Raw genomic sequence first — 23,733 nt, forward strand, 5'->3', positions numbered from 1 at the left:
AATTTATTTGCCAATCTTATATGTTGAAAACTGGCACCTTGTTTTAATAACCATTTCTTTAATTCCAAATACTCTGAATGACTATTTTAAAGAAGCACAAAAGTCTATGAATCATTTCAACAAAAGTATATCTAAAAGGTCCAAGCAATTATCATGTTTTTGAGGTCTCTGAGAACTTAAACATGCATCCCCTGCCAAACTATATTCTACTTATAAGCTGCTACATGGTACTGCTACTGTTAAAAATAAAAGCTATGTCCTATATTGATACAGGACTTCTGACTACTATCTACTAACTGTCAATGCTCACGAGAATCCTCTTAAAATTTCCGTGTCACCAACTTTGTCAAATACTTATGTTAAAATAGCAAGATCGGGGCTTCCCTGGTGGTGCAGTGGTTAAGAATCTGCCTGCCAATGCAGGGGACACGGATTCGAGACCTGGTCCGGGAAGATCCCACATGCCGCAGAGCAACTAAGCCCGTGCACCGTAGCTACTGAGCCATTGCTCTAGAGCCCGCAAGCCACAACTACTGAAGCCCACGCGCCTAGAGCCCGTGCTCTGCAACAAGAGAAGTCACCGCAATAAGAAGCCTGCACACCTCAACAAAGAGTAGCCCCCCTCGCTGCAACTAGAGAAAGCCCGCGCACAGCAACAAAGACGCAACAGAGACAAAAATAAATAAATAAAACAAATAAATTTTTTAAAAAATAGCAAGATCTTGCAGTACTTAGTTGGAAGACTAGGAACTGAAGGCAGTAGTTAGGAGGTGTTACCAAAAATTTATTACTCAAATTACTGGGAAAAATCATATCCTATTTTAGATAACCATCTATAATGGCTCCATGTACATCTGTGGAAAAAAATCCTAAAACTGTAATCAATCAGCTTAACAAATGCGTCTATCAAAATGGGGGGAGGGGACCCAAAATGGAGTAAGAAATGAGAAATCAAAAAGTCAACAGCCAGAATAGAAAAGCTAAGTTACTGCTTATTAAAAGGGAAGCAAATGATTTAAAAAATAAAAACCTCTAAATCAGCTTTCAAAGTATGTGATTCATATCAGTCAAGCAACAGTTTATGTAGTCTTCAATTTAGTCATCTTATAATCTTAGCGATTTCTAAAAGAAAATCCTAAAATATTCTACTTTGACGAATATTGCTACATACGGACGTCATCTCCTGAGGTTTACAAAGCATTTTGTTATATAGAAAATTACTTTAATGTTATTTGTTTTAAAAAGATATGAGTTGCAGACTTCCCTGGTGGTGCAGTGGTTGAGAATCCGCCTGCCAATGCAGGGGACACAGGTTCGATCCCTGGTCCAGGAAGATCCCACATGCCGCGGAGTAACTAAGCCCGTGTATCACAACTACTAAGCCTGCTCTCTAGAGCCCGCAGACCACAACTACTGAGCCCTCGTGCCACAACTACTGAAGCCTGCGAACCTAGAGTCTGTGCTCCGCAACAAGAGAAGCCACCGCAATGAGAAGCACGTGCACCGCAACGAAGAGTAGCCCCCGCTCGCCGCAACCAGAGAAAGCCCACGAACAGCAACAAAGACCCAATGCAGCCAAAAATTAAAAAAAGAAAAAAGATATGTGTTGTAAAGTGACTACCTATCATTGGAATAACCACATAAAAAATGTAATTAAAATGCTATACTGAATTCTTTAGATGATCTCTACTCCTTCCACAAATCACACTAAAATATTAGTTTTAAAAAATATGGATGGTTTACTTTTCACTGTACACTTTTATATATTATTTGATTCTTGAACCATGTGAATATATTGCCATTTAAAAATTAAATAAAAATATATTTTAAAATAGGGGCGGTATTAACCCATCAGGACAAAACTAATGGGAAGACCATAAGCTGATGGAATTTGTTTGGTATTACAGAGGAAATTCTAACTTAAGCCTCTGGAGATAAATAATAACTAGAAGCAAGCCAACCCACCCACAGAATTTCAGAGAAACTCAAAATTCGGGGTGCCAGTTATCTTGGAAAGTAGAGGTAGGCCTTGAGTCTAAAAACAGAGGCAGTAGTTGTAAGTTCACATAAGATGCAGTTACCCATCCCCCAAAGCCAAACAAACCAAAAAACCAAAACACGGGCCAAAATCTCACATTGTGCCAACCCTGTCAGAGATCAGTGGTTTTTCCATTAGAGAAATTTATCCAGAGAAGGACTAGAAGGACATCAGATCAGGGGAGGGGAAGAGAGAGACACAGAGCTCAAATCAGGTGTATTGTGCAGAAGTCTGCAAAATGAATAAAAAGAGAGCTCCATAACAAAATATGATGAAAGAACTTTAAAAATTCTACAGGGCTAAAAGAGAAAGTAGGTAACCTCCCAGAAACTAGAGCAAAAATAGATGGAAAATAAGAGAGAAAGTATAGTCAATTAGATAAGACAATTAGAGGCTCAGTCCAGAATTCCAAAACCAAATGAAAATTCCAGAAAAAGAGAAGATTAAAATTATCAAGAAACAACACAAAAAAATGTTCTCAGAATTGAGAATCATGAATGTACAGTACAGACTGAAAGGAATCACCACGTCCCCAACACAATGAATCAAAAAAACCCACACCAAGAAACCTTCTCAAAAGCAGTATGATTCAATTTCTTAAAACCAGGGAGAAGGAAAAGAAGCTTCCGTGGAGGGAAACAAAAGGATTCAAGATCAGAATGGTACTGGACTTTTCAATTAAAACACTGCAAGTAAAACAACAATGAAACAAAACCTTCAAATTTCAGAATGAAAATGATATTCAGATTGGAATTCTATGCCTAGATGAATTATGAAAATAAAGTGAGCAAGTAAAATAAAGGTATTTTTCATAAATACTAGGTTTCAAAAATTGATCTCGTATTCCCTCTTTGATGATTCCAACAAAATGAGAGCATATATCCAAAAAGCTACGGTCATTAGATCCAGGAAACAGGAGGTCAAACACCAGAGAGAATCTAAGTGGAGTCCCAGGAAAAGAGACAGGGAGGCAGGCTTAGAAAGTGACCAGTCAAGATTGGGACAGAAGTCCACAGAGTTCCAAAAGAGAGCTCTCCAGAAGAACATGAAACCATAAGATTATCTGATAAATTTAACCATGTAAAAAATTAGAGAGGCCAATCAGAATTAACAACTATTACAAAGAAAACAGAAAACAGTTAGGAAATTATTAATTCTATGAAAATAAACTTGCAGCAGAAACGAATAGCAACCACAGTACCTACTTGCCTCAGCCACAAGCAATACTAACATAGTAGTAATACTGTAAAGCTTGATTGCTGAATTAATCCAAAAACTGTGGGAATGGGAAAGAGATTCTTATCTGCCATAACAGAAAGTGATAAATCAAGAGACAGCACTATAATTTAAAAATATTGATATAGAGAATATAATTAAAACCAAAAAGTATTGAGAGTTATTACATCTAGGGAACAGAACTAACAGGTGAGGAAGGATTAGGAAAGGATAACCTTTATTTTGATATATGTCACTTGTTCTTACTTGATTTTTAAGATTATATGCTTGTATCCTCTGATGTTCTACAGTTCTATTTTAATAAGTTTTAAGTGTAGATTTATCTGTCTTGCTCAAGATATGCCATGCTTCTTCTACAAAGGTTTGTGTCTTTATTCTCATAAACACTCTACCACTAATATATTGCTTTTTCTCCCATTCTTTTCTATTGCTTTTCTGAAACATCTATTAGAGGATTATTAGATCTTATTCTATTCTCCATGACTTTTTATCTATCATAATTTTTTTCTCAGGTTTTCTCTGCTATATTCTATATACTGTATTCCCCAATTCCAACTTTTAATTTACTAACTCTCTTCAACTATGCCTGATAGTTTTGCTTGACTTGACTTTTCTTTGTAATGAATCATTTCCTCATATAATTTTTAGTTTCTGACTACAAATTCTTCTTCATTAGGGATTTACCCTGCGTTGTAAAGTGTTGCTGTTGGCACTTTTATATTTGTTTCCATTTGGTAATCCAGAAGTTTCATCAGTCCAAAATCCATTTTTACATGAATTTACACTGCTTGAGATTCCCACACTAAATAAGTTGTCTAAATTCAAACTGCAAATCTAAATCCACCTTTGGGTTAGGATCTGTGGCTTCTATATCTCAGGGGAGGCTGTTTATTTACCCCACCTGGCACTTCTGGCAAACTGACTTTTACACCTCTAAAAACTAAAAAGGCAGAAGCTTCCAGGGCCTGAGCTATATACAAGGGTCTTAGTTTTAGATCCTGCCTCTTAGGCTCAAAGCTGTGCTGTGGACCTCTTGGGGCCTAGGTCTTATATCTCATCAGATATCACCTTTGGGCTGCCACACCCTCCAGGGATTTACCACTGGGGTTTTAAGTTCTTTCTTGTAGTCAGGCATTTAAAGATTCTTTTTCTATCTTTTGAACATAACTAGGTCTTTAATATTTTTGTTGTTGCTATGTTTTATTCCATTATTTTTATGGGTGTTTAGTGGGAGGGACAAGTGCCTGTTAATTAACTCAGTCCACCATGTTATAGAACCCAAATTGTATAAATTACATTGATAAAAATGGCATTAATTTTAAAAACTTAGATATAACACTATGAAAATTATATGCAAAGTAAGTAATTACGGAAATAGTAGATTCTTCTGAATAATCCAGCTATGAGGAATTAGAAAACAATGTAGGCTTAGTGAAGTTATCGGACTTCTCATAAAATTATTAAAATTAAAAAATTTTAAGTCATGTTGGATATGAATCACTTGTACTTTGAGAGTACTCTTTATAATTTAAACTTTTACTTCATTGATTTTATTATAAAACATTTTCTAGAACTTCTCATCCTCTGTCATACTAAATATAATTGCCATCAAGTTCCACCTTATGCATTACACCTAAAGCCTGAAAAGTATATATAAATTCTCAACCAATCCAAAAAGTATTACCTACGCCAGTGGTTCTAGTGTGGTGCCCAATTAGCAGCATTGGCATCACCTGAGATAGTCTCAGATATGTAAATTCTCAGGCCCCAACCAGACCTTCTGAATTAAAACCTGGGATCTGAACAGGGCAATCTGTTTCAAGAAGCCCTCCACGTGATTCTGATGCACGGTAAAAATGTGCCTTTATGGACCCGGGGCTTCCAAACTGCTCCCCATAAAACTTTTTGACAGTATATACATCTCAATCAGTCAAAGCCTGGATAGGGAGAGATCGGTGATGTGTCTACGGTGCAAAATTTAAGGAGGCACTCACTCTCAGGGTCCTACAAGGACTGCACGTCATGAGAGTGACTGACCCCTTAAATTTTGTACCCCTGTACCACCCCTGCAATTAGTAATGAAATGAATTGTCACCTATTTTCCTTGCCCTTTTTATAGAGATCAACTAAAATGCCTGAAAAGAGCAAAGAAGAAATAAGTATGAGAAAATCTCAAACTGCACAATCAGACACTGAATAATTAGTACTTGGCTATATGATATACTGTTTCTTACTCCAATTAATATATTATGCAATTAAGATTGTTAAGCACTGAAAATATTAGCTATGGCCGCCTGAGAAGCACTGAGGGCATTTATCTGATATGTACTATTTCTCCAACAAGAAATCTTAATACATTTTTAATAATAAAGTTCTTAAGTATCTAAACTGCAAGGATTAGAGTATCTGTAGTTTTTAAACTGTCATCTATGGAGCCCCAGAGTCAGGGAAGAAACCTCAGGGGCTGTTGTGAGGGTGGTTCCATTCTTCACTTCAGCTTCAACCAAAGTGGCTCCACAGATTCAAACACAATTTTTTTTTTTTTTACAAAACCTCCAGTTGAGGCAGGGTTCTAGTGTTGGAAAAAAGTTTTAACCTTACCATGAAATGACTCCTATTTTAGGACCTTTAATCTTATACTAAAAATCTGCAAGGGATATAGCATAAATATTATTAACAACACTGAGTAGAGATAATCTTGTCTGGCCTGAAAAATATCAGAATTTACTTCAGTTGTGATATGAAAATTGACAGACCATGGAAAACAGAGTAGTGGCTCCCAGTCCTTTGTAAACTACGGAAACATTTCTTTAAATACAATTTTAGAAAAAAGTCCAGAAAATAAAAACACTTTGGGGTAATCTGATTAAAAAGAATGAGACAGCTTCTTTTTCCCTATTAGTCTTCCTCTTCCTGCTTCCTAAAATACCATCCTTTCCCCCACCTGTCTCCGCACCCTCCAGCCACACACAAACACAGAGCAGCCCTTGAAGAATTACCAGAGAAACACCATGAAAAAGTAAAGCCAAAGTAATAAAATCACTTTATCTGAATTAAAAAGAGATACCCATTTTTAAATGTTCACCATGTAGAAAGTTACCAGAATAAAGTTCATAAAATCGAGAATAAAGTATATAAACTAAACTTTTCAAAGTACACAACATACACTAAATACTAAAGAACTTAGAAATCAGCTGCTTTATTTCAAGGAACCCTGAGCTGCTCTGATTGAGAAAAGCACAAAAACGGCAAGGCAATGAAATGCTGGTATCCCCCAAACACTATTCCTACTTAAAAGAACAAAATGACTGACTATTCTAATGTTACTGATAAACCTCCTCCCTCTTGTTTAGGATCTCAACAGATAGTCTGTTCAAAGGTATTTGGGATGGCTTCCCCTATACTCTTTCACTTCAAAAAACCCTATACAACAATAAAATATTCTAGAATGGGAAAGGCTTAGTTGATCTAGTAGCACAGACAATATAATTTACATAAAGTATTTCACCAAGCACGTGTTTGTACAAACATCTGATTTTCTTTACTAAATTGTATGTTCAAATATTCACCAAATTGTGATCACATTTCACATGTAAAGTTCTTAAAATACATCAACAGCATCTGTTCTAACCACAAACTAATGTGCCAGAGAGTAAGTTCATTTCACTATTCATAACCTGAAATATGAAACAGTTTAAATAACATTACGTGAGTTACTTCAAAATAAACTAAATTTATTTTAGTTACTTAAATTCTACCAAAAAACACACTGTCGAAGTTTGCAACCAATCAAAAGTAATGTCTTTGTGTTCTTTGCACATCCATGAAGACTGAAAAAAAAAAATACACAATTCACCTATGAAATTCTACTTGCAGCATTTTAAGGGCCTGAAAATCTATTAACAAAATATTCTTTAGGAGCTGGGCTGAGCTTTAATCTTATCATTTCAGAGTTAACAAAGTAGGAAACATATATTTGACCTTTGCAATCATAAGTGTATCAAATAATTTCTTTCCACTTTTAATTACAAAAATGTAATAATGTAGCTCTTATAAAGCATACATGATAACTTTCTGTTATTATATTAACCTTTTATAAGTAAAGCTGTCACTTTACCTTTTTTTTTCTGAAGAAAATCTCTGCTTATATGTGAAAGAAAACCAACTTTGCAAAATGTAACTATTCATTGCAGAACTTAAGAATGAGACAGTAAAACAAGTCGCCAAATATTAAGATGTAACAAAGCTAGGTCAGAAAAAGAAATTTCACCACTACAGGAAAGAAAACCTTGAACGCAATTTTAAAACACCAATTTCTAAAAAGTATGAATTCAAGTAAGAATAAAGTAATTCAGTAAATACTGCAATTTACCATTTTGTATGTCTTTGTCTTATTCTTAAAGCATTTGTGGGCTCTAAAGAGTTGTTTTTTGTTTTTATATTTTAATGACAAAAAAAACACTGAGTTATTCCAACTCTTTTTTTTTTAAGAATAAGGTATTAATTTAAAGGTAGCAGATTTCCTTTAGTTTCTAACTTCACTGAATCAGGTAGGCAAAGATTTACAAAAGCAGTCATGATTTTTTTCAGAAGTATTTTCAATAATATTGATAAGTATTTGATAATTTAAGTGATATTTCATGTAATAAGAAACGAAAAAATTTAGAACTGAAAATACTCATTTCAAAGATTTTATCTAAATCTTTGTATACTTAAGATGCCTTTTTGCTTTTGTTGTAAAGGCAAAATAATACAGAATAATCTTTCACTACAAATAAAATAAATAATAACAATTTAAAGATAAGACTATGTTTAGGAAAGACTTTTTAAAAGACATGATAAAATAATTTATAACACATACTAAAACAGAGCTATAAAATGCCAAAAAAAAAAAATAAAGGAAATTGCACTTACATCCATAGCTCTCTTAATAAAAGGTATCTGTGTGCCACTGTCCAGATCTTCATTTATAATAAGCCTTCTAGCCCACTGACCTGCCCTCACAACACCACTACCATGAATTAAAACCATCAGTTTCTGTGGATTTGTCAAAGCATCCTCACTCATAAAGATAAAACTCTTTGGTTCACTCTCAGTGGCATCTACCTGTAATTAAAAAAAATTAAATAATAAATAAATGTTTTCTGATCAGGTATAGACACAAATGAGAAAACAACTAATGGTTACTATAAATTATAGAATGACTATTACAGAATTATAGAAGTAAAAAAACTTTAAAATAAAATTTTCATTAGAGATTGATAATTATATATAAGGTAGAGGAGCAAAAAAAGACATGATAGTAATTTAAACATATAAAAATATGAAAAAAGAATACTGGAAATATGACTTTCTCCATTATTATTGTATATTTAGTATTATATTATCATTATAAATAAGAATAACTAAGTGCTTCCTATGATCTAGATACTATGCTAAATGTTTTAAAAATATTATTTCTATTAAGGTCGCACTATTATTATATTCATTTATAGATGAAGAAGTTGAGGCCTAGAGAGTTTAAATAACTCGCCCAAGGTCACACAGCTATTAAGCCTATAAGTTATAATAGAAATATGCTGCACCTAAAATAAAAAACAGAAGAACCCAGCTGGAGAATACACATATTGGAAAACCATATATTAGCAAGGAAAACTACTAAGCTTTTAACAGTAGGAGAGGGAACTATTTAAAAATTCAAACACCAACTGTTCTGTGTAAATGGACCTTGAAATTTCATTCAGAGTATGAACACAGGATTATATAACAATTATTTTATGAAGGAATATTATTTGTATACTTTGATAACCTTATTTTATGTACTAGTTATTTATGGTATGAAAAGTGAATATTCTTAGTCATTTTGATTACACTTAATAGTTAGGTTTAAACTAGATGATGTATGATTTAGATTTGAAAGATTCAAAAGACTTTTTAGAAAGGGATAACTTCCCAACCTCTTATTTCACATGCCATGGCATGCACTGAGTGGTATTCCACATCAGCAGTGGCAAGTAACTAGGAATGGCAGCCTTTGTGCAACCAGGTCAGAGCCAGAAGTTAAAATCTTGACAGCTAGTAATAAACACCTCCTCAAATAGAGAAAGTCAATCCACATGCTGGGTAATGCAATAGCACTTCACTTCATCAACAATATAGATTCATAAAATTACCAAAATAAGAAAGAAAAAAACTCAATACCAAAAAATGCCTTGGATTCCAAATGTTCCCAGTCACTACTCCTGGGACAAAAAAAAAAAATTAAATTTCTCTATTTCTAAAACAATCAGATTGGTGTCAGTAATAGATGCTTAGCCAGTTGTGTAAACAGAGCACAAAAGGTAATTATTTCAGTAAGAAGAGCACAGCCACAGGGCTTAAGAAAAAAATACCACCTTCTCAGTGAAGCCTTCTCTGACCACCCCATTTAAACACGTCCCCCAAAATTCCCTAGTCCCGTTCTCTGTTTTATTTTCCTCCATAGCACATAACACAATCTAATATGCTTTTAATAATATTCTATTATTTACCATCTGCTCCCTCCACTAGAATGTAAGTCCAGGAAGGCATAGACCTTTGTTTGTCTCGAGCTACATTCCCAATGCCTAGAAGAAAGGCTGGCACATTGTAGGCACTCATTTATATAAGAATGAATGAACTTTTGGAATAAAGAATCTTATCAAGCATCACTAGTGAATTCCTTTAGATAAAAGGCATTTAACTAAATAATGCGTCCTCTTAACTGCTTACAATACTTGCCTGGTTCAGAAAGCACAAATGGAAGATTAAATGAATGCATGACTACAAAGAATTTTAAAAGAACTACACAATGCTTAGAATTAAAATGGCATATCTGTATCTTTATTAGTAGTAATTAAATATGCAGTAAGAGAAGTATGAAGTATAACACTACCACATTAGCTTCACTTGCATGTGACGTCTAGAATAAACAAATTACTATGATGACAATGGATATGACTGAAGTCATAGAGGAAGAAAAGTGGATGGGAGACAGATGAAAACCAACTCTGAGAAGAAAAACTCCCTTTTACCTAGGAACATTATATGAAAGCAGAGGAATCATTCAGTTAAAATGGCTTAAAAAAAGAAAATGGTAATAAGAACAAAAGAAAAAATTAAAAAGCAAAGCTGTCAGTGAAAAATAAAAAAGAGGCTACAGAGGTTTCCAGTCATTCATTTACCAAAAAGTATGTCTAAATATGCACAAATAAAAGAGCCTCTTAAAGTCAGTGAGGCCTTAATGGATTCTGGAATGTATGGAAATGGACATCTGTTTATCTTAATGAAAAAACCCCTAGCTATGGACTTTCCAGCAGGTGCTGATCACTGTTTCTTTTTTCCATCATACTAAGTCCCCTGTTACCAAGCACCTGAGTCAATTTTTTAAGCAATGGAATGTTGGCACTTTAAATTCCACAGTAATCACTTTAAAACTGGAAGAGTACTTATTTTCTGAAGATAAACATGTGTTTTTTTATATTATACCACTGTTCAAGAATTTTTTAAGGGGCTACAAGTTAAGGTAGCCATGAACAAATGAATAAAAGTTTTACTTGAACATCCAGATAGTTGACTTTGAAAATATCAGAACATCAGAGTATTTAAGGAAAAAAAAATGAAAATGAACAATGTAATGGTATTAATGATTAAGGAATAAGAACAGTATTTAAGCTGGTCATTGACATATTCATCTCAATATAATGCAGAACTGTGACTCTGCAGCTGGTGGCTATAATTTACTCTGTGTAAAGTTAGTGCTAATTTAAAATAGAAAAATGTCTATATGAATAAAATAATTTTTCCTTCATTAACTTAAGTTTTGAAATGGTTGTTCCAAGGCCATTTATCTTCAAACAATGGTAATTTACTAAGATGAGCTTTCATTAAGGAATACACATAAAGGTCATTCCAGTGTACCGCCTCATGTTAGAGACCAATCAACCTCAAAGGCCAATTGGTCAGTGAGACTGCACCAAACAATTTTTAGCAATTAACAATTCACTTTGGGATACTTATGAAAATCACTAATTTTGATATTTATTTAAATATGATTGAATAAATTGAATGCAAATCTGTAGTCAAGTTAAATTCACGTATCCAGTATTCTACACAAGTGTGAGATACTAAAATGGAGAACATTTTGTACCTATTTATGTGAGGTGGAGAGTAAACATGAGACATGATCACGATCTGTCAAATCATGGACTTCCACGAAGTGCTGTCATTTAAAAAAAAAAAAAAGTTTTTCTTTCCTTGTTAAATATTTCAACTATAACACTAAAACTTAGTTTATCATCAGAAAAAAAAAGTTTGGTGGTATTCCTGTAGTAAAAAAAAAAAGACTCTGAACAACAACAAAAAAACCCCACTCTCACTGCTAGCTTTGGGATTTAAGAGAACTCAGGAGAAAACTAATACTTAGGGAAGAAAAATTCACAACTATATAAAATATGTGATGATAATTTAAGGAGAGATAAACTTCCTAAAATAAAATTTTTTTGTTTCTTTAATGTTTATAAAATTAGGGAATCTTTACTAACCAAAAATGGACATGAAGGTTGTTATAGGTCTCATATAATGTAAAGCGCCCTCTGTGTAACTTTATAGTCTAAATTTAAAAAAGAGGAAAATAACTGAAGTCCTTCTAAATCTAATCTCAGGCTTTCTATAAAGAAAATTAATGAAAGTCAATAATATAACATGAGAGATACGGCCAATTATCTTGTAATTTGTTCTAGAAATCTAGGGAATTAAAGTGAGTTTAAAGGTTCCATGGAACTAGAAGTATTACAGAGTTAAAGGACTCAATATTAATTGTGCTGTAACAATGAATTAACCTAAGGCTCTTTAAATATCATTCTTCAGAAACTTCGAAAGAAATAGAATTAACAAGAAAAGAAGACTGGACAAAGTGACAAAATTCTACCTTAACTTTCCAGAAGACAAAATTCAATATATAGTTTTAATAGAGTAAGACACTAGACCTAAAGTCAAAACTAAAAGAGATTTGAATCCAAAAAAAGACTTTTATATTCACTCCCAAAAAGATACTAAAATCTTGGTTTTCACATAATTCAAAAGGAAGGAAAGCTTCCAAAAAAACAAGGGTTGGCCTAGTCATCACGTGGAATAATATTGAATATTTTATTCACTGCTATGTCACTAGCACTTGGAACAGTACCTGGTACCCTAAAATAAATATTTGTTGAATGAACGAATAAATGATTAACAATGTGACCTAGTACTTGAGGTTGCCTATAGAAAATTAAATATAAAATAGATTTCTTTTTTAAAAAAATCAACCTATGGAATTAATTTGGGAGGATGGATAGCATTAAAAAATCCTCAAACCCTCCAATTCATAGTAGAATAACACTGCCCAAAGAACTTTAAAATTTCATGCAAAATTTCATGTAAACAAAATTATCAATATTCAAAGTTTTGTGCCTTAAATAAATTACTTTCATGAAGTCTTGGAGATTCATTTAGATGGTAAAATCAGAGAGTTGTCAGGGACCTTAAAGATCATCTAATCTAGTCTACCATCATTACACACATAAGGTTACTATTTCTTCATTTAAACACTTAAAATTTCATGTTTTCCATTAAAAACAAAAAAGTTCTTTTGAGAAGCTGAATCTCAGAACAAATGTCAAACTTTTTCACTCTGAAATGGCAAAATGTGCAAAACTTCAAAAAAGTGTTCTACCAAAAAAGAGGTGAGTAGCATTATGAAACAGGAAGCACCAGGAGTGAATCTGGGGATGTGCAGAGGAAATAACACAGAAATAAAACATATAATTTTTAAAAAATCAAGAAATAATTAAAGCGATGGTGAATGTCTAATGCAAGAAAAGGAACACTGGTTTACTTCAAATAAATAAGTAAAATAAATTATACCAATGAAATGAGAAAAGGTAGAGGAAAGGGTAGTCCTTTGTGTCATCATTTTCAAAAAAGACTGGAAATCAGTTATTCTTTACACTGAAGAATATTACTTTTTAAGAACTATTGTGCACAATGAGATGAGATATAATGACAGGAATTTAATATTATCTTTATCAATATCAAAACACTAGGATCTTAACATTTAAACTTATCACAGTTAACCTAAAACAAAAGTTTTCTTCTTAATTGAAAACTATTTTATTTGGAACTATAAATATTTTAAAAATTGGACTTACTGGAATAGATATTTTTTTCAAATTACAGTCCTTTTCCAGGAGCTCGTATACATACTTCGTGATGATCTAAGTAGGAAAGAAATAACATATTAAAATGCAATGTTGTCCATTATCAAAATTCACATAAATTATTAAAATTTATTGCTCTGAATATCTATCTTGGGATATTTTCATACTAAAATAAGAGGCTCTTTACTGGTTTACTTCCTGCTGCTGTGTACTGAATAACTATGGACCTTAATACTAAGGATTCGAAATAGTTAATATAAACTCACAAAAATACACAAGGACTTTCTATTTTACAAAGCAATACTCTGTAAGCATATTTTCTTTTTTTTTTTCAGTATTTCTAGAATTCTCTTTTCCCTATAATTTCCCTATAGGTATTATATCTAATATAGTACTATCATGACTCTGCTGAATCCTAACACTTCTTTTGTATTCCATGAATCACAGAGGGAAAAGTCAGAGGTATTCTAAACAGAAAAGGAAAACTGATCCAGCAAAGCCAGGCACCAGTTAGTACTACCGGTTATATTAGGCAGAAACATGGCTCCCCAAAGATGTCTACATCCTAACTCCTGTTAACCTGTTAACATGTTATGTTACATGGTAAAAGGGACTTTGCAGATATGATTAACGTTAAGAACCCAAGATGGGGATATTACCCTGGATTACCTGAGTGGGCCCAACTTAATCATATAAATCCTTATAAGTAAAAGATTACAGAACAGTATGTCAGAAAGATGCAAAGTGAGAAGGCCTCGACAGGCCATTGCTGGTTTTGAAGATGGAGGAAGGAGACAATGAGCCAGGAAATGTGGTGGCCTTTAAAAGGTGGGATAATCCTCAGTTTATAGCCAGTAAGAAAACAAGACCTAGGTGCTATACTTGCAAGGAACTGAATTCTGCCAACAACTCAAAGAAGCAGTAAATGGATTCTCCCCCTAAAGACTCCAGAAAGGAACAGCCTGTCCAACACCTTGATTTTAGTCTGGTGGCACTCATACTGAACTTCTGACCTCAAGAATTGTAGGATAATATATTTGTGTTGTTTTAAGCCACTAAATTTATGGTAATTTGTTACAGCAGCAACAGAAAACTAATACACTATTTCTATTAAAGAAAGCAAAGCAAGTGAAGAAAGAGATGTCTGGAGTAAAAGTGATGATTTAATAGGCTTTAATGGTCATTTTAAGGAGTGTTTCAAAAATATCTTGAATCATCTATGCACAGTATCTCAGAGAATAATTTTAGCAGCAACATAATTAAAAGTCAAATCTTAATATGAAACAAGATCAGATGATTTTTTTTTTTTAGAAAAATTAAGATCACTTTGGTGCTGTCTTCTGTCATCTAAAATAAGATTCTCTATCCTGCTTTCTCTAAGAAGTCCAAAATCCTTCCTTCTCTGTATACATATTCATTCATTTTAGAAACAGTATATTAGATGTATGCTAGAAGAGCTTTATATTGTCTGGTAATAGTAATTTCAAAAGCTACAACACTAAACTGGAACTAGGCGATAATCTACTAGTTATTAATTGAATAGTATTCCTATATTTTATGTAGAATTTTAAATTATGTTCATTGAACATAATTTATGAACATTAAATTATGTTTATCTTCACCAGAAAGTAGCAGTACTATAAACCTGAAAGAGTAAATATATGTATGAGTCTAAAAATATACATGAAGTTATATAATGGGTTACCACTTCAAGAGAAATGGTTTAACTAAATGAGATTAGCTAAAATGAGTGGGTTATCATTTCTAAAAATTTCCTTCTATGAAATCATAAAATATCCTTACATTTAAAGAAACAATAAAACCAATCAAACTTAAACTCAAATGAATTCTACCACCATGCAAAATACTTAGAAGACATAATTTGAGAATTAAAAAATTATTTTGTCAGGTTATACCTTATATCAATATGAAATACATATTGCAGTTAACTCTCAATTTCATACTGCAATATAATACAAAACAATTCAAACATTGCTTACATTTGACTTTGAAAAACATTATAGAGCAAGTATCTGTTCTAATAAAACCATACATCGAATAGAGTTGGAAAGACACTACCTAACTTGCCCAATTTGCCTTGCTCTCAAAGTCCTGACTGCAGAAGAAAAGCAACCATAAACTAAACCATCTATCTTGTAGGGAGTTTTCTCTGCTGGAATGTTCTCCTCCACCCTAGTCATCCTCCAAGAGACAGATCACATGTCAGCTGCTTTAGGTGACTTTTTCCTGCCTCATGCCAACCCTCCAAGGTAAGACAAAATATCCCACCTCTGTGCTTCTCTGCACATGCCTGAAGCATATGAGTTTGATATTATTCACCTGTCTTGTTACCTGACTAGCCTGAGAACACTAAAATTTAGGTATCCTAACTCTACATTTCTGTGTATCCATACAGGATAGTGTCTGGTGCATTGAAGGTACTTTAAAACAGTATACAAATTCTCTTCACTGTTCATTCTGTCTACGTCCTTTGCGGGAGATAAGTGCTTCAGGTTTTTAAAAAATCTTTCTAACTGCTGAATTGAGGCTTAGAAAGAAAGCATCAAGGATTCATAGCCTTACAGCTTGAGGAGGACTGCAGTCTGCGTTTAGAAAAGTCAATAAATGAAAAGATAATTTTGAAAAAAATAGATGAAAAAAGTATCTCGCCCAAATGTAATCTATGTTCAAATATTCACTAGAGACATTGTTTCCAGTGAAGTTCCTACATGAAAAGAAAAGGCTTAAGAGACTAATAAGACTGAGCTAAAGTGAAATCTTCATTCTAATAAGAAACACAGGAACTTCTGGTTTCTGTTCTGAAATATGAAGAGCCTGGAAGTAGTCACTCCTATCCTCACAAAAAGAAAAAAGCTGAACAAACTGAAAACCAACGACTCTTCTTAGATCTATCGGATATTTGAGGTCACAGGGCAAACTGCTTCCCCGAAAACTGGAGAGACAGCCAGGCAGATACAGAGGATAAGGACTTACTGGTAACAAAAGCCCAGGCGCAGAAGTGTTGGCTGGAGCCAGTCCTGGGGTAGGAACACTTTCAACTATAACTGATTAATTTCTGGAGGTTCAATATGAATACTAGCTTAAGAATGAAAAATTAGGAGGGGCCTCAGCCTTAAAGAAGGATTCTCCAAACTTCTATGAATTTTACCTCCATGAGCCTCACTAGGTTCTTCACTGTGGAGATTAGAGAAAAATCCTCACCTGCTTCCAGCAGGGGAAGTGGAAAGTAACCATTTTGAAATACTACTGAACTCTGTTCTCCTTAATAAGGCCTTCTCACAAGGAAAACTATTTCACCAGAGCGTAACTGACACAGGGGAAGCAAAAGGTTCACTAAAAGACAGACCTAATCATAGGACTATAGAAGGTTTCCTCCCACCCTTCCTCACATTACCACCATAGCAATAGGGCTCCTATAAAATAACAAGGAATCAGATACAGCTAAAAGAACTGCAAAGCTCACCCCTATTTAAAATCTCCAGAACACTTAAAGACAACAGGGAAAACAAAAACAAGGACATAAGAGGAAATTTTAGCCTTGGCCACAAGAGCTACAGCAAATAGTAGACACAGACTGACTCCTAGCCAGATAAACATAAAACTTCACACTAAAGACCTATCTACCAAAGTTCCTTTTACCCAATACATCATGTCCAGCTTTCAACAAAAAATTACCAGGCACACTAAAAGGCAAAAAGAAACAACCTGAAGAGACAAATCAAGCATCAGAAAATTTGGAATTATCAGAATTGGAATTTAAAACAACAATAAGTAATATGCCAAAGGATTTATTGAAAAAGTTAACAACATAAAAGAACAGATGAGTACGTAAGCTGAGAGATGGAAATTCTAAGAAAGAATCAAAAGAAAATGCTAGATCAAAAACACTGTAATGAAAATGAAGAATGCCTTTGATGGGCTCATCAGTAGACTAGATATGGCCAAGAAAAGAATCAAAGAGTTTCAAGATGTAACAGTCCACACTTCCAAAACTGTAATGCAAAGAGGAGAAAAAAAAATGAAAAGATGGAACAGGATATATGAGAATTATAGGGCAATTACAAAAGTTTTAACATATGCATAATAGTAATACCAGAAAGAGAAGAAAGAGAAAAGAACAGAGGAACAATTTGACATAATAATGGCTGAGAATATAGCAAAATCAATGACAGACACAAAACCACAGATCCAGGTGATCCAAAGAACTCCAAGCAGGATAAATACCAAAACTACACCTGGCCATATCATATTAAAATTGCACAAAGAATCCAGACTGGCAGTATGGAGAGATCTGGGGGAGTGAGGGATGTGGAAGACTTTACCTAGAAAGGAAAATAAAATAAGAATTATATCAGACTTCTCTTCGGAATCATGCACGTAAGAAGAGAGCAGATTGAAATATTCAATGTATTGAAAGAAAAAATCCACCAATCTATAATTCTGTATCCAGTGAACTTATCCTTCAAAGGTGAGAAATAAAGATATTCTCAATCAAAAATTGAGGGAATTTTTGCAAGTAGATCTACCACAAGAAATGTTAAAATAAATTATTCAGAGAGAAGGAAAATTACATAGGTCATAAATTTGGATGTACATAAAGAAAGGAAGAGTGTTAGAGAGGAATAAATTAAGGTAAAATAATTTTTTAATTTTTTCTTTTTTTTAAATAAATTTATTTATTTATTTATTTATTTATTTTTGGCTGCATTGGGTCTTTGTTGCTGCACGCAGGCTTTCTCTAGTTGCGGCGAGCGGGGGCTACTCTTGGTTGCAGTACGCGGGCTTCTCATTGCGGTGGCTTCTCTTGTTTGCGGAGCATGGGCTCTAGGTGTGCAGGCTTCAGTCGCTGTGGCATGCAGGCTCAGTAGTTGTGGCTCGCGGGCCCTAGAGCACAGGCTCAATAGTTGCGGCGCACAGGCTTAGTTGCTCCGTGGCATGTGGGATCTTCCCAGACCAGGGCTTGAACCCGTGTCCCCTGCATTGGCAGGCAGATTCTCAACCACTGTGCCACCAGGGAAGTCCCTTTTCTTATTCTTAATTGACCTAACAGACAACAGTTTGTTGAAAATAATAGCAGCGATGTTTTTGGTGATTATAGCTTATAGAAAAGAAAAATGAATGACAGCAAGATTATAAGTTATGGGAGGGAGAAGCTGAGAATACTCTGTTATAAGGTACTCACACTACCCATGAAGCAGTATAGTATTATTTGAAAGAAAAACTGGAAAGAAAAAAAAAATTACTACACCTGATAATTTCTCTGGATTTCTTTTGATTCCTAAGAAGTAGCCATATAGCTAAAATTAAATGAATCCACAATGGAAGACATAGGGAAGTAATTTTGAGATTATATATTCATGAAATAGATCCCTTGGCTAACAACAGAATAATGCCCTCTACGAACTGGAGTCAAACTAGACTTTTTTCTAGCTCAGGATTTCTCTACCTAGGGATTAAAGAAAATTTTAACAGAAAAAGCAGGGGCGATCAAAGAAATAGACAGTGGGAAGAAGGAAAATGAAGCCTGATAAAAATTAATTCTCTAGCCAAAGCAATCTTGAGAATGAAAAATGGAGCTGGAGGAATCAGGCTCCCTGACTTCAGACTATATTACAAAGCTACAGTAATCAAGACAGTTTGGTACTGGCACAAAAACAGAAATATAGATCAATGGAACAGGATAGAAAGCCCAGAGATAAACCCATGCACATATGGTCACCTTATCTTTGATAAAGGAGGCAAGCATATACAGTGGAGAAAAGACAGCCTCTTCAATAAGTGGTGCTGGGAAAATTGGACAGGTACATGTAAAAGTATGAAATTAGAACACTCCCTGACACCATACACAAAAATAAACTCAAAATGGATTAAAGACCTAAGTGTAAGGCCAGACACTATCAAACTCTTAGAGGAAAACATAGGCAGAACACTCTATGACATAAATCACAGCAAGATTCTTTTTGACCCAGCTCCTAGAGAAATGGAAATAAAAACACAAATAAACAAATGGGACCTAATGAAACTTAAAAGCTTTTGCACAGCAAAGGAAACCATAAACAAGACCAAAAGACAACCCTCAGAATGGGAGAAAATATTTGCAAATGAAGCAACTGACAAAGGATTAATCTCCAAGATTTACAAGCAGCTCATGCAGCTCAATAACAAAAACACGAACAACCCAATCCAAAAATGGGCAGAAGACCTAAATAGACATTTCTCCAAAGAAGATATACAGATTGCCAACAGACACATGAAAGAATGCTCAACATCATTAATCATTAGAGAAATGCAAATCAAAACTACAATGAGATATCATCTCACACCGGTCAGACTGGCCATCATCAAAAAATCTAGAAACAATAAATGCTGGAGAGGGTGTGGAGAAAAGGGAACACTCTTGCACTGTTGGTGGGAATGTAAATTGATACAGCCACTATGGAGAACAGTATGGAGGTTCCTTAAAAAACTAAAAATAGAACTACCATACGACCCAGCAATCCCACTACTGGGCATATACCCTGAGAAAACCATAGTTCAAAAAGAGTCATGTACCAAAATGTTCATTGCAGCTCTATTTACAATAGCCAGGACATGGAAGCAACCTAAGTGTCCATCATCGGATGAATGGATAAAGAAGATGTGGCACATATATACAATGGAATATTACTCAGCCATAAAAAGAAATGAAATGGAGGTATTTGTAATGAGGTGGATGGAGTTAGAGTCTGTCATACAGAGTGAAGTAAGTCAGAAAGAGAAAAACAAATACAGTATGCTAACACATATATATGGAATCTAAGGAAAAAAAAAAAAAAAGGCCATGAAGAACCTAGTGGCAAGACGGGAATAAAGACACAGACCTACTAGAGAATGGACTTGAGGATATGCGGAGGGGGAAGGGTGAGATGTGACAGGGTGAGAGAGTGTCATGGACATATATACACTACCAAATGTACAATAGATAGCTAGTGGGAAGCAGCCGCATAGCACAGGGAGATCAGCTCGGTGCTTTGTGACCACCTAGAGGGGTGGGATGGGGAGGGTGGGAGGGAGGGAGATGCAAGAGGGAAGAGATATGGGAACATATGTATACGTATAACTGATTCACTTTGTTATAAAGCAGAAACTAACACACCATTGTAAAGCAATTATACTTCAATAAAGATGTTTAAAAAAAAAATTAATTCTCAATGGAGTACTTCCAACAGAAGGGGTATACTCACCCTGCAATAAATGTAATTGACATTTATTGAGCAGTTGCTATGTGCTTATCATGTACCTCATGCATTTCTGCATTATATCTGGTCATTAATTAAATAAGAAGCTAATAATGACACCCTTTATTCCTGCAAAAGCACTGAAATTATTCTGGCAGATTATAATTTAAGGAGGTGGGTAATGAAACTAAGAAGTTTCCCAGAAGGTACTTTAGACCTTTTTGCGACTGGATTTGAGAAATAAAATGGGATTTATGACAAGAAATATGACTGGAGAAATGAAAGAAAATTAACATAAATATTTTAATTAAATAAAAATACAATGTTAACTTTACTGTTAGATGGCCAAGCTTCTGTTCTTTCTTACTCTGAAGAAAACCCTCTCATTAGTAAGAAATTAAGTTTGACCTCATTGATTCACAGCAATAACAATTTTCATTTCTCAACTTTATTAACGGTAAGATAAAAATTTCTGTATTGGGCCCATCAGAAGAGTAAGAACTTTAGGCCAAGACACAAAACACCAACATCCATAAATCCTGAGTAACATCCACCTCTGGAGAGGACAACTAAATGCTAAGAGTACCCTGATTTGGAGTATAAGCGTGGATGAACTGAACCGAAAGAAATACTCTCAAAGATTTAAGTATATCTATGAAATTTTATGCCCCGTAATCAAAGAAAGTCTCAGAAAACAGACTCAATAGACTACCAACCTGAATTAGTAAAATATGAACTATAAAAGATTTTAAAAGGAACAACTTTTAAAGAGACTTAGGTTAATAAGTTGTTACCTAGGAGAAATCTAGTTCTAATTGATGGAATAAAATGAAGTGATTTGTAATTAGTACAGTGAAGTGACAGTTTTCTTAGTTCTCCTCTGCCTAAAACAACTATGTATATGATTTCTGTATTAAATAGATACTCAGAACAGTTGAAAACAGTTTAGTTTTACCTAAGCAACTCCTTTTAACACTACTCATTTGCTTAGGAAGCTCTGATTTCACAAATAAGCCAAACGGAGTCAATACAGGCAGTCTGACTTACAAATGTATCACAAATGTAAAAAAATTTGATATTATGAGTTTTTACTATATAGGAAGTTTAATAATAATTTTGAAAACAGACTTTTGCATTTAAAACAGTCTTTGTTAAGATTATCTCAGTTTCACTTCACTTATTGATACAAATAGCACTTTTAAAACTCCATGGCTTTTAAGAAACCAGTCTTACTCATTTCATCTCTAAACAAAGTGCAAGTAGTAGGAGATTTTAGCTCTGAGCAATTACTTGATTTAAAACATGTTTACCCCAAAGCAGTGTAATTTTTACCTTCAGGGCTGAGCAATTCATGGTTCAACAGAATCATTTAGTATTATACCAGCAAGGACAATGTAGTACTTCTATGAGTATTAAAAGTTAATAAGTAGATGAGATTTACATATTAAATTTAATATTATAGATTTTTTCCATTTTTAAACAAAACTGGAAAATTTATAATTATTATAGCTTAATAAAAATAGAAAATATTGATGCTCAAACAGTAAATAACCACTTTGCAAAATATCTACTTTTAATATTTTTAAAAAACTGTATGCATAATTAGGTTTACTTTCTACTTTAACATGCTCTCATATTTTTATTTTATTTTTTATTTTTTAAAATTTATTTATTTTATTTTTAGCTACGTTGGGTTTTCGTTGCTGCTCCCGGGCTTTCTCTAGTTGCGGCGAGCGGGGGCTTCTCTTGTTGTGGAGCACAGGCTTTAGGCACGCGGGCTTCAGTAGCTGTGGCACGTGGGCTCAGTAGTTGTGGCTCGTGGGCTCTAGAGAGCAGGCTCAGTAGTTGTGGTGCACAGGCTTAGCTGCTCCGCGGCATGTGCGATCTTCCCAGATCACGGCTCAAACCCGTGTCCCCTGCATTGGCAGGCAGATTCTTAACCACTGCGCCACCAGGGAAGCCCGGTCTTATATTTTAGATAAGTATATTATAAATCACATACAAAATTTTTTTTTTAATTCATGCTGACCATCTTTTAACTGGCAAGTTTATTTAATTCATTGTGATTACTGAATTTAGATTTAACTTTTCATTGTATTTTGTACCTTCTACTTACCTTGCTTTTTATATGTTTCTTTTTTTCTTTTCCTATCTTTTAATAGATAAACTTTTCTTTACTCCTACCTTTCTGGATAAAAGTTACATATTCTAGTTCTATTCCTCTAGTTGCATCTTTATAGCTTTAACATGAATATTTGACATATCAAAGTCTAAAATTAATAAATTTTCTTTTCCTCTTGAATAGTTCGACTTGAAAGAGCTTTAACCCATCTTTTTAACTCATCTTACATACTATTTGTATAAGATATATTTTTTCCCTTGATTTGTACCTTTTTTGTGTGTGTGTGTGTGATTATTTTGCTTTATTTAGGTAAAGTTTGTTTTGATTTCCCATGTGACAATCAATTCATTTGCTCAGTATTCCTTTTGGGGTACATCTCTTTCACTCTCATTAGTTCAGTTTTCTTCTTCATTAGTTCTTTAGGAAAAAGTAAACTGTCAGTTTTTTGTCTGAAAATATCTCTATCTGGACCTAACACTGAATGGTAGTTTTACTTGGGCATAAAGTTCTAGAACAATAGATATTTTCTCTGGTGACTTCTGGTTTCCATGGTTATTGTTAATATTTCTGCTGTCAGTTTTACTGTGGTTGTTAAGTAATCAGGCTTCATCCTCTGGTTTCTTTTATGATCTTTCCCTATGTCTCTGATATGCTGTAGATTTACTATAATGTCTAGGTGTAGATTAAGTCTTATCAATCTTCCTGAGGACTCAGTGTACTTCTTGAACCTTTCACCAATTCAGAACAATTCACAGATAGTACTTCTTCAAATATTTCCTCACTCCCATTCTCTTCTTCTGGAACTCCTACTAGATACATGCTGGACATTCTTGTTCTACTCTCCCTATTATAAGCCCGCTTTCATATTTTCCACCCCTTTTTATC

At 34.0% G+C, this 23,733-nt stretch overlaps 1 protein-coding gene across 6 annotated transcripts in view; it reads right to left on the bottom strand.

Annotated features, from left to right (window-relative positions):
- Nucleotides 1-23,733, bottom strand: part of ARB2A (ARB2 cotranscriptional regulator A) — a 403,635-nt gene that overhangs the window by 290,174 nt on the left and 89,728 nt on the right. For 4 of the 6 annotated variants that reach the window (XM_061189446.1, XM_061189441.1, XM_061189442.1 and 1 more), the window contains 2 exons: nt 13,480-13,545; nt 8,189-8,380 (listed from right to left, as the gene is read on the bottom strand). The exons of 1 other annotated variant lie outside the window; for it this stretch is intronic. In XM_061189446.1, coding sequence (XP_061045429.1) covers nt 8,189-8,380; nt 13,480-13,545 — 258 coding nt within the window. The remainder of the gene's footprint in view (nt 1-8,188; nt 8,381-13,479; nt 13,546-23,733) is intronic. One more of the 6 variants, XM_061189443.1, reaches the window with a different exon arrangement.

Source organism: Eubalaena glacialis, chromosome 4, assembly GCF_028564815.1.
Source record: "Eubalaena glacialis isolate mEubGla1 chromosome 4, mEubGla1.1.hap2.+ XY, whole genome shotgun sequence".
Taxonomy (NCBI): domain Eukaryota; kingdom Metazoa; phylum Chordata; class Mammalia; order Artiodactyla; family Balaenidae; genus Eubalaena; species Eubalaena glacialis.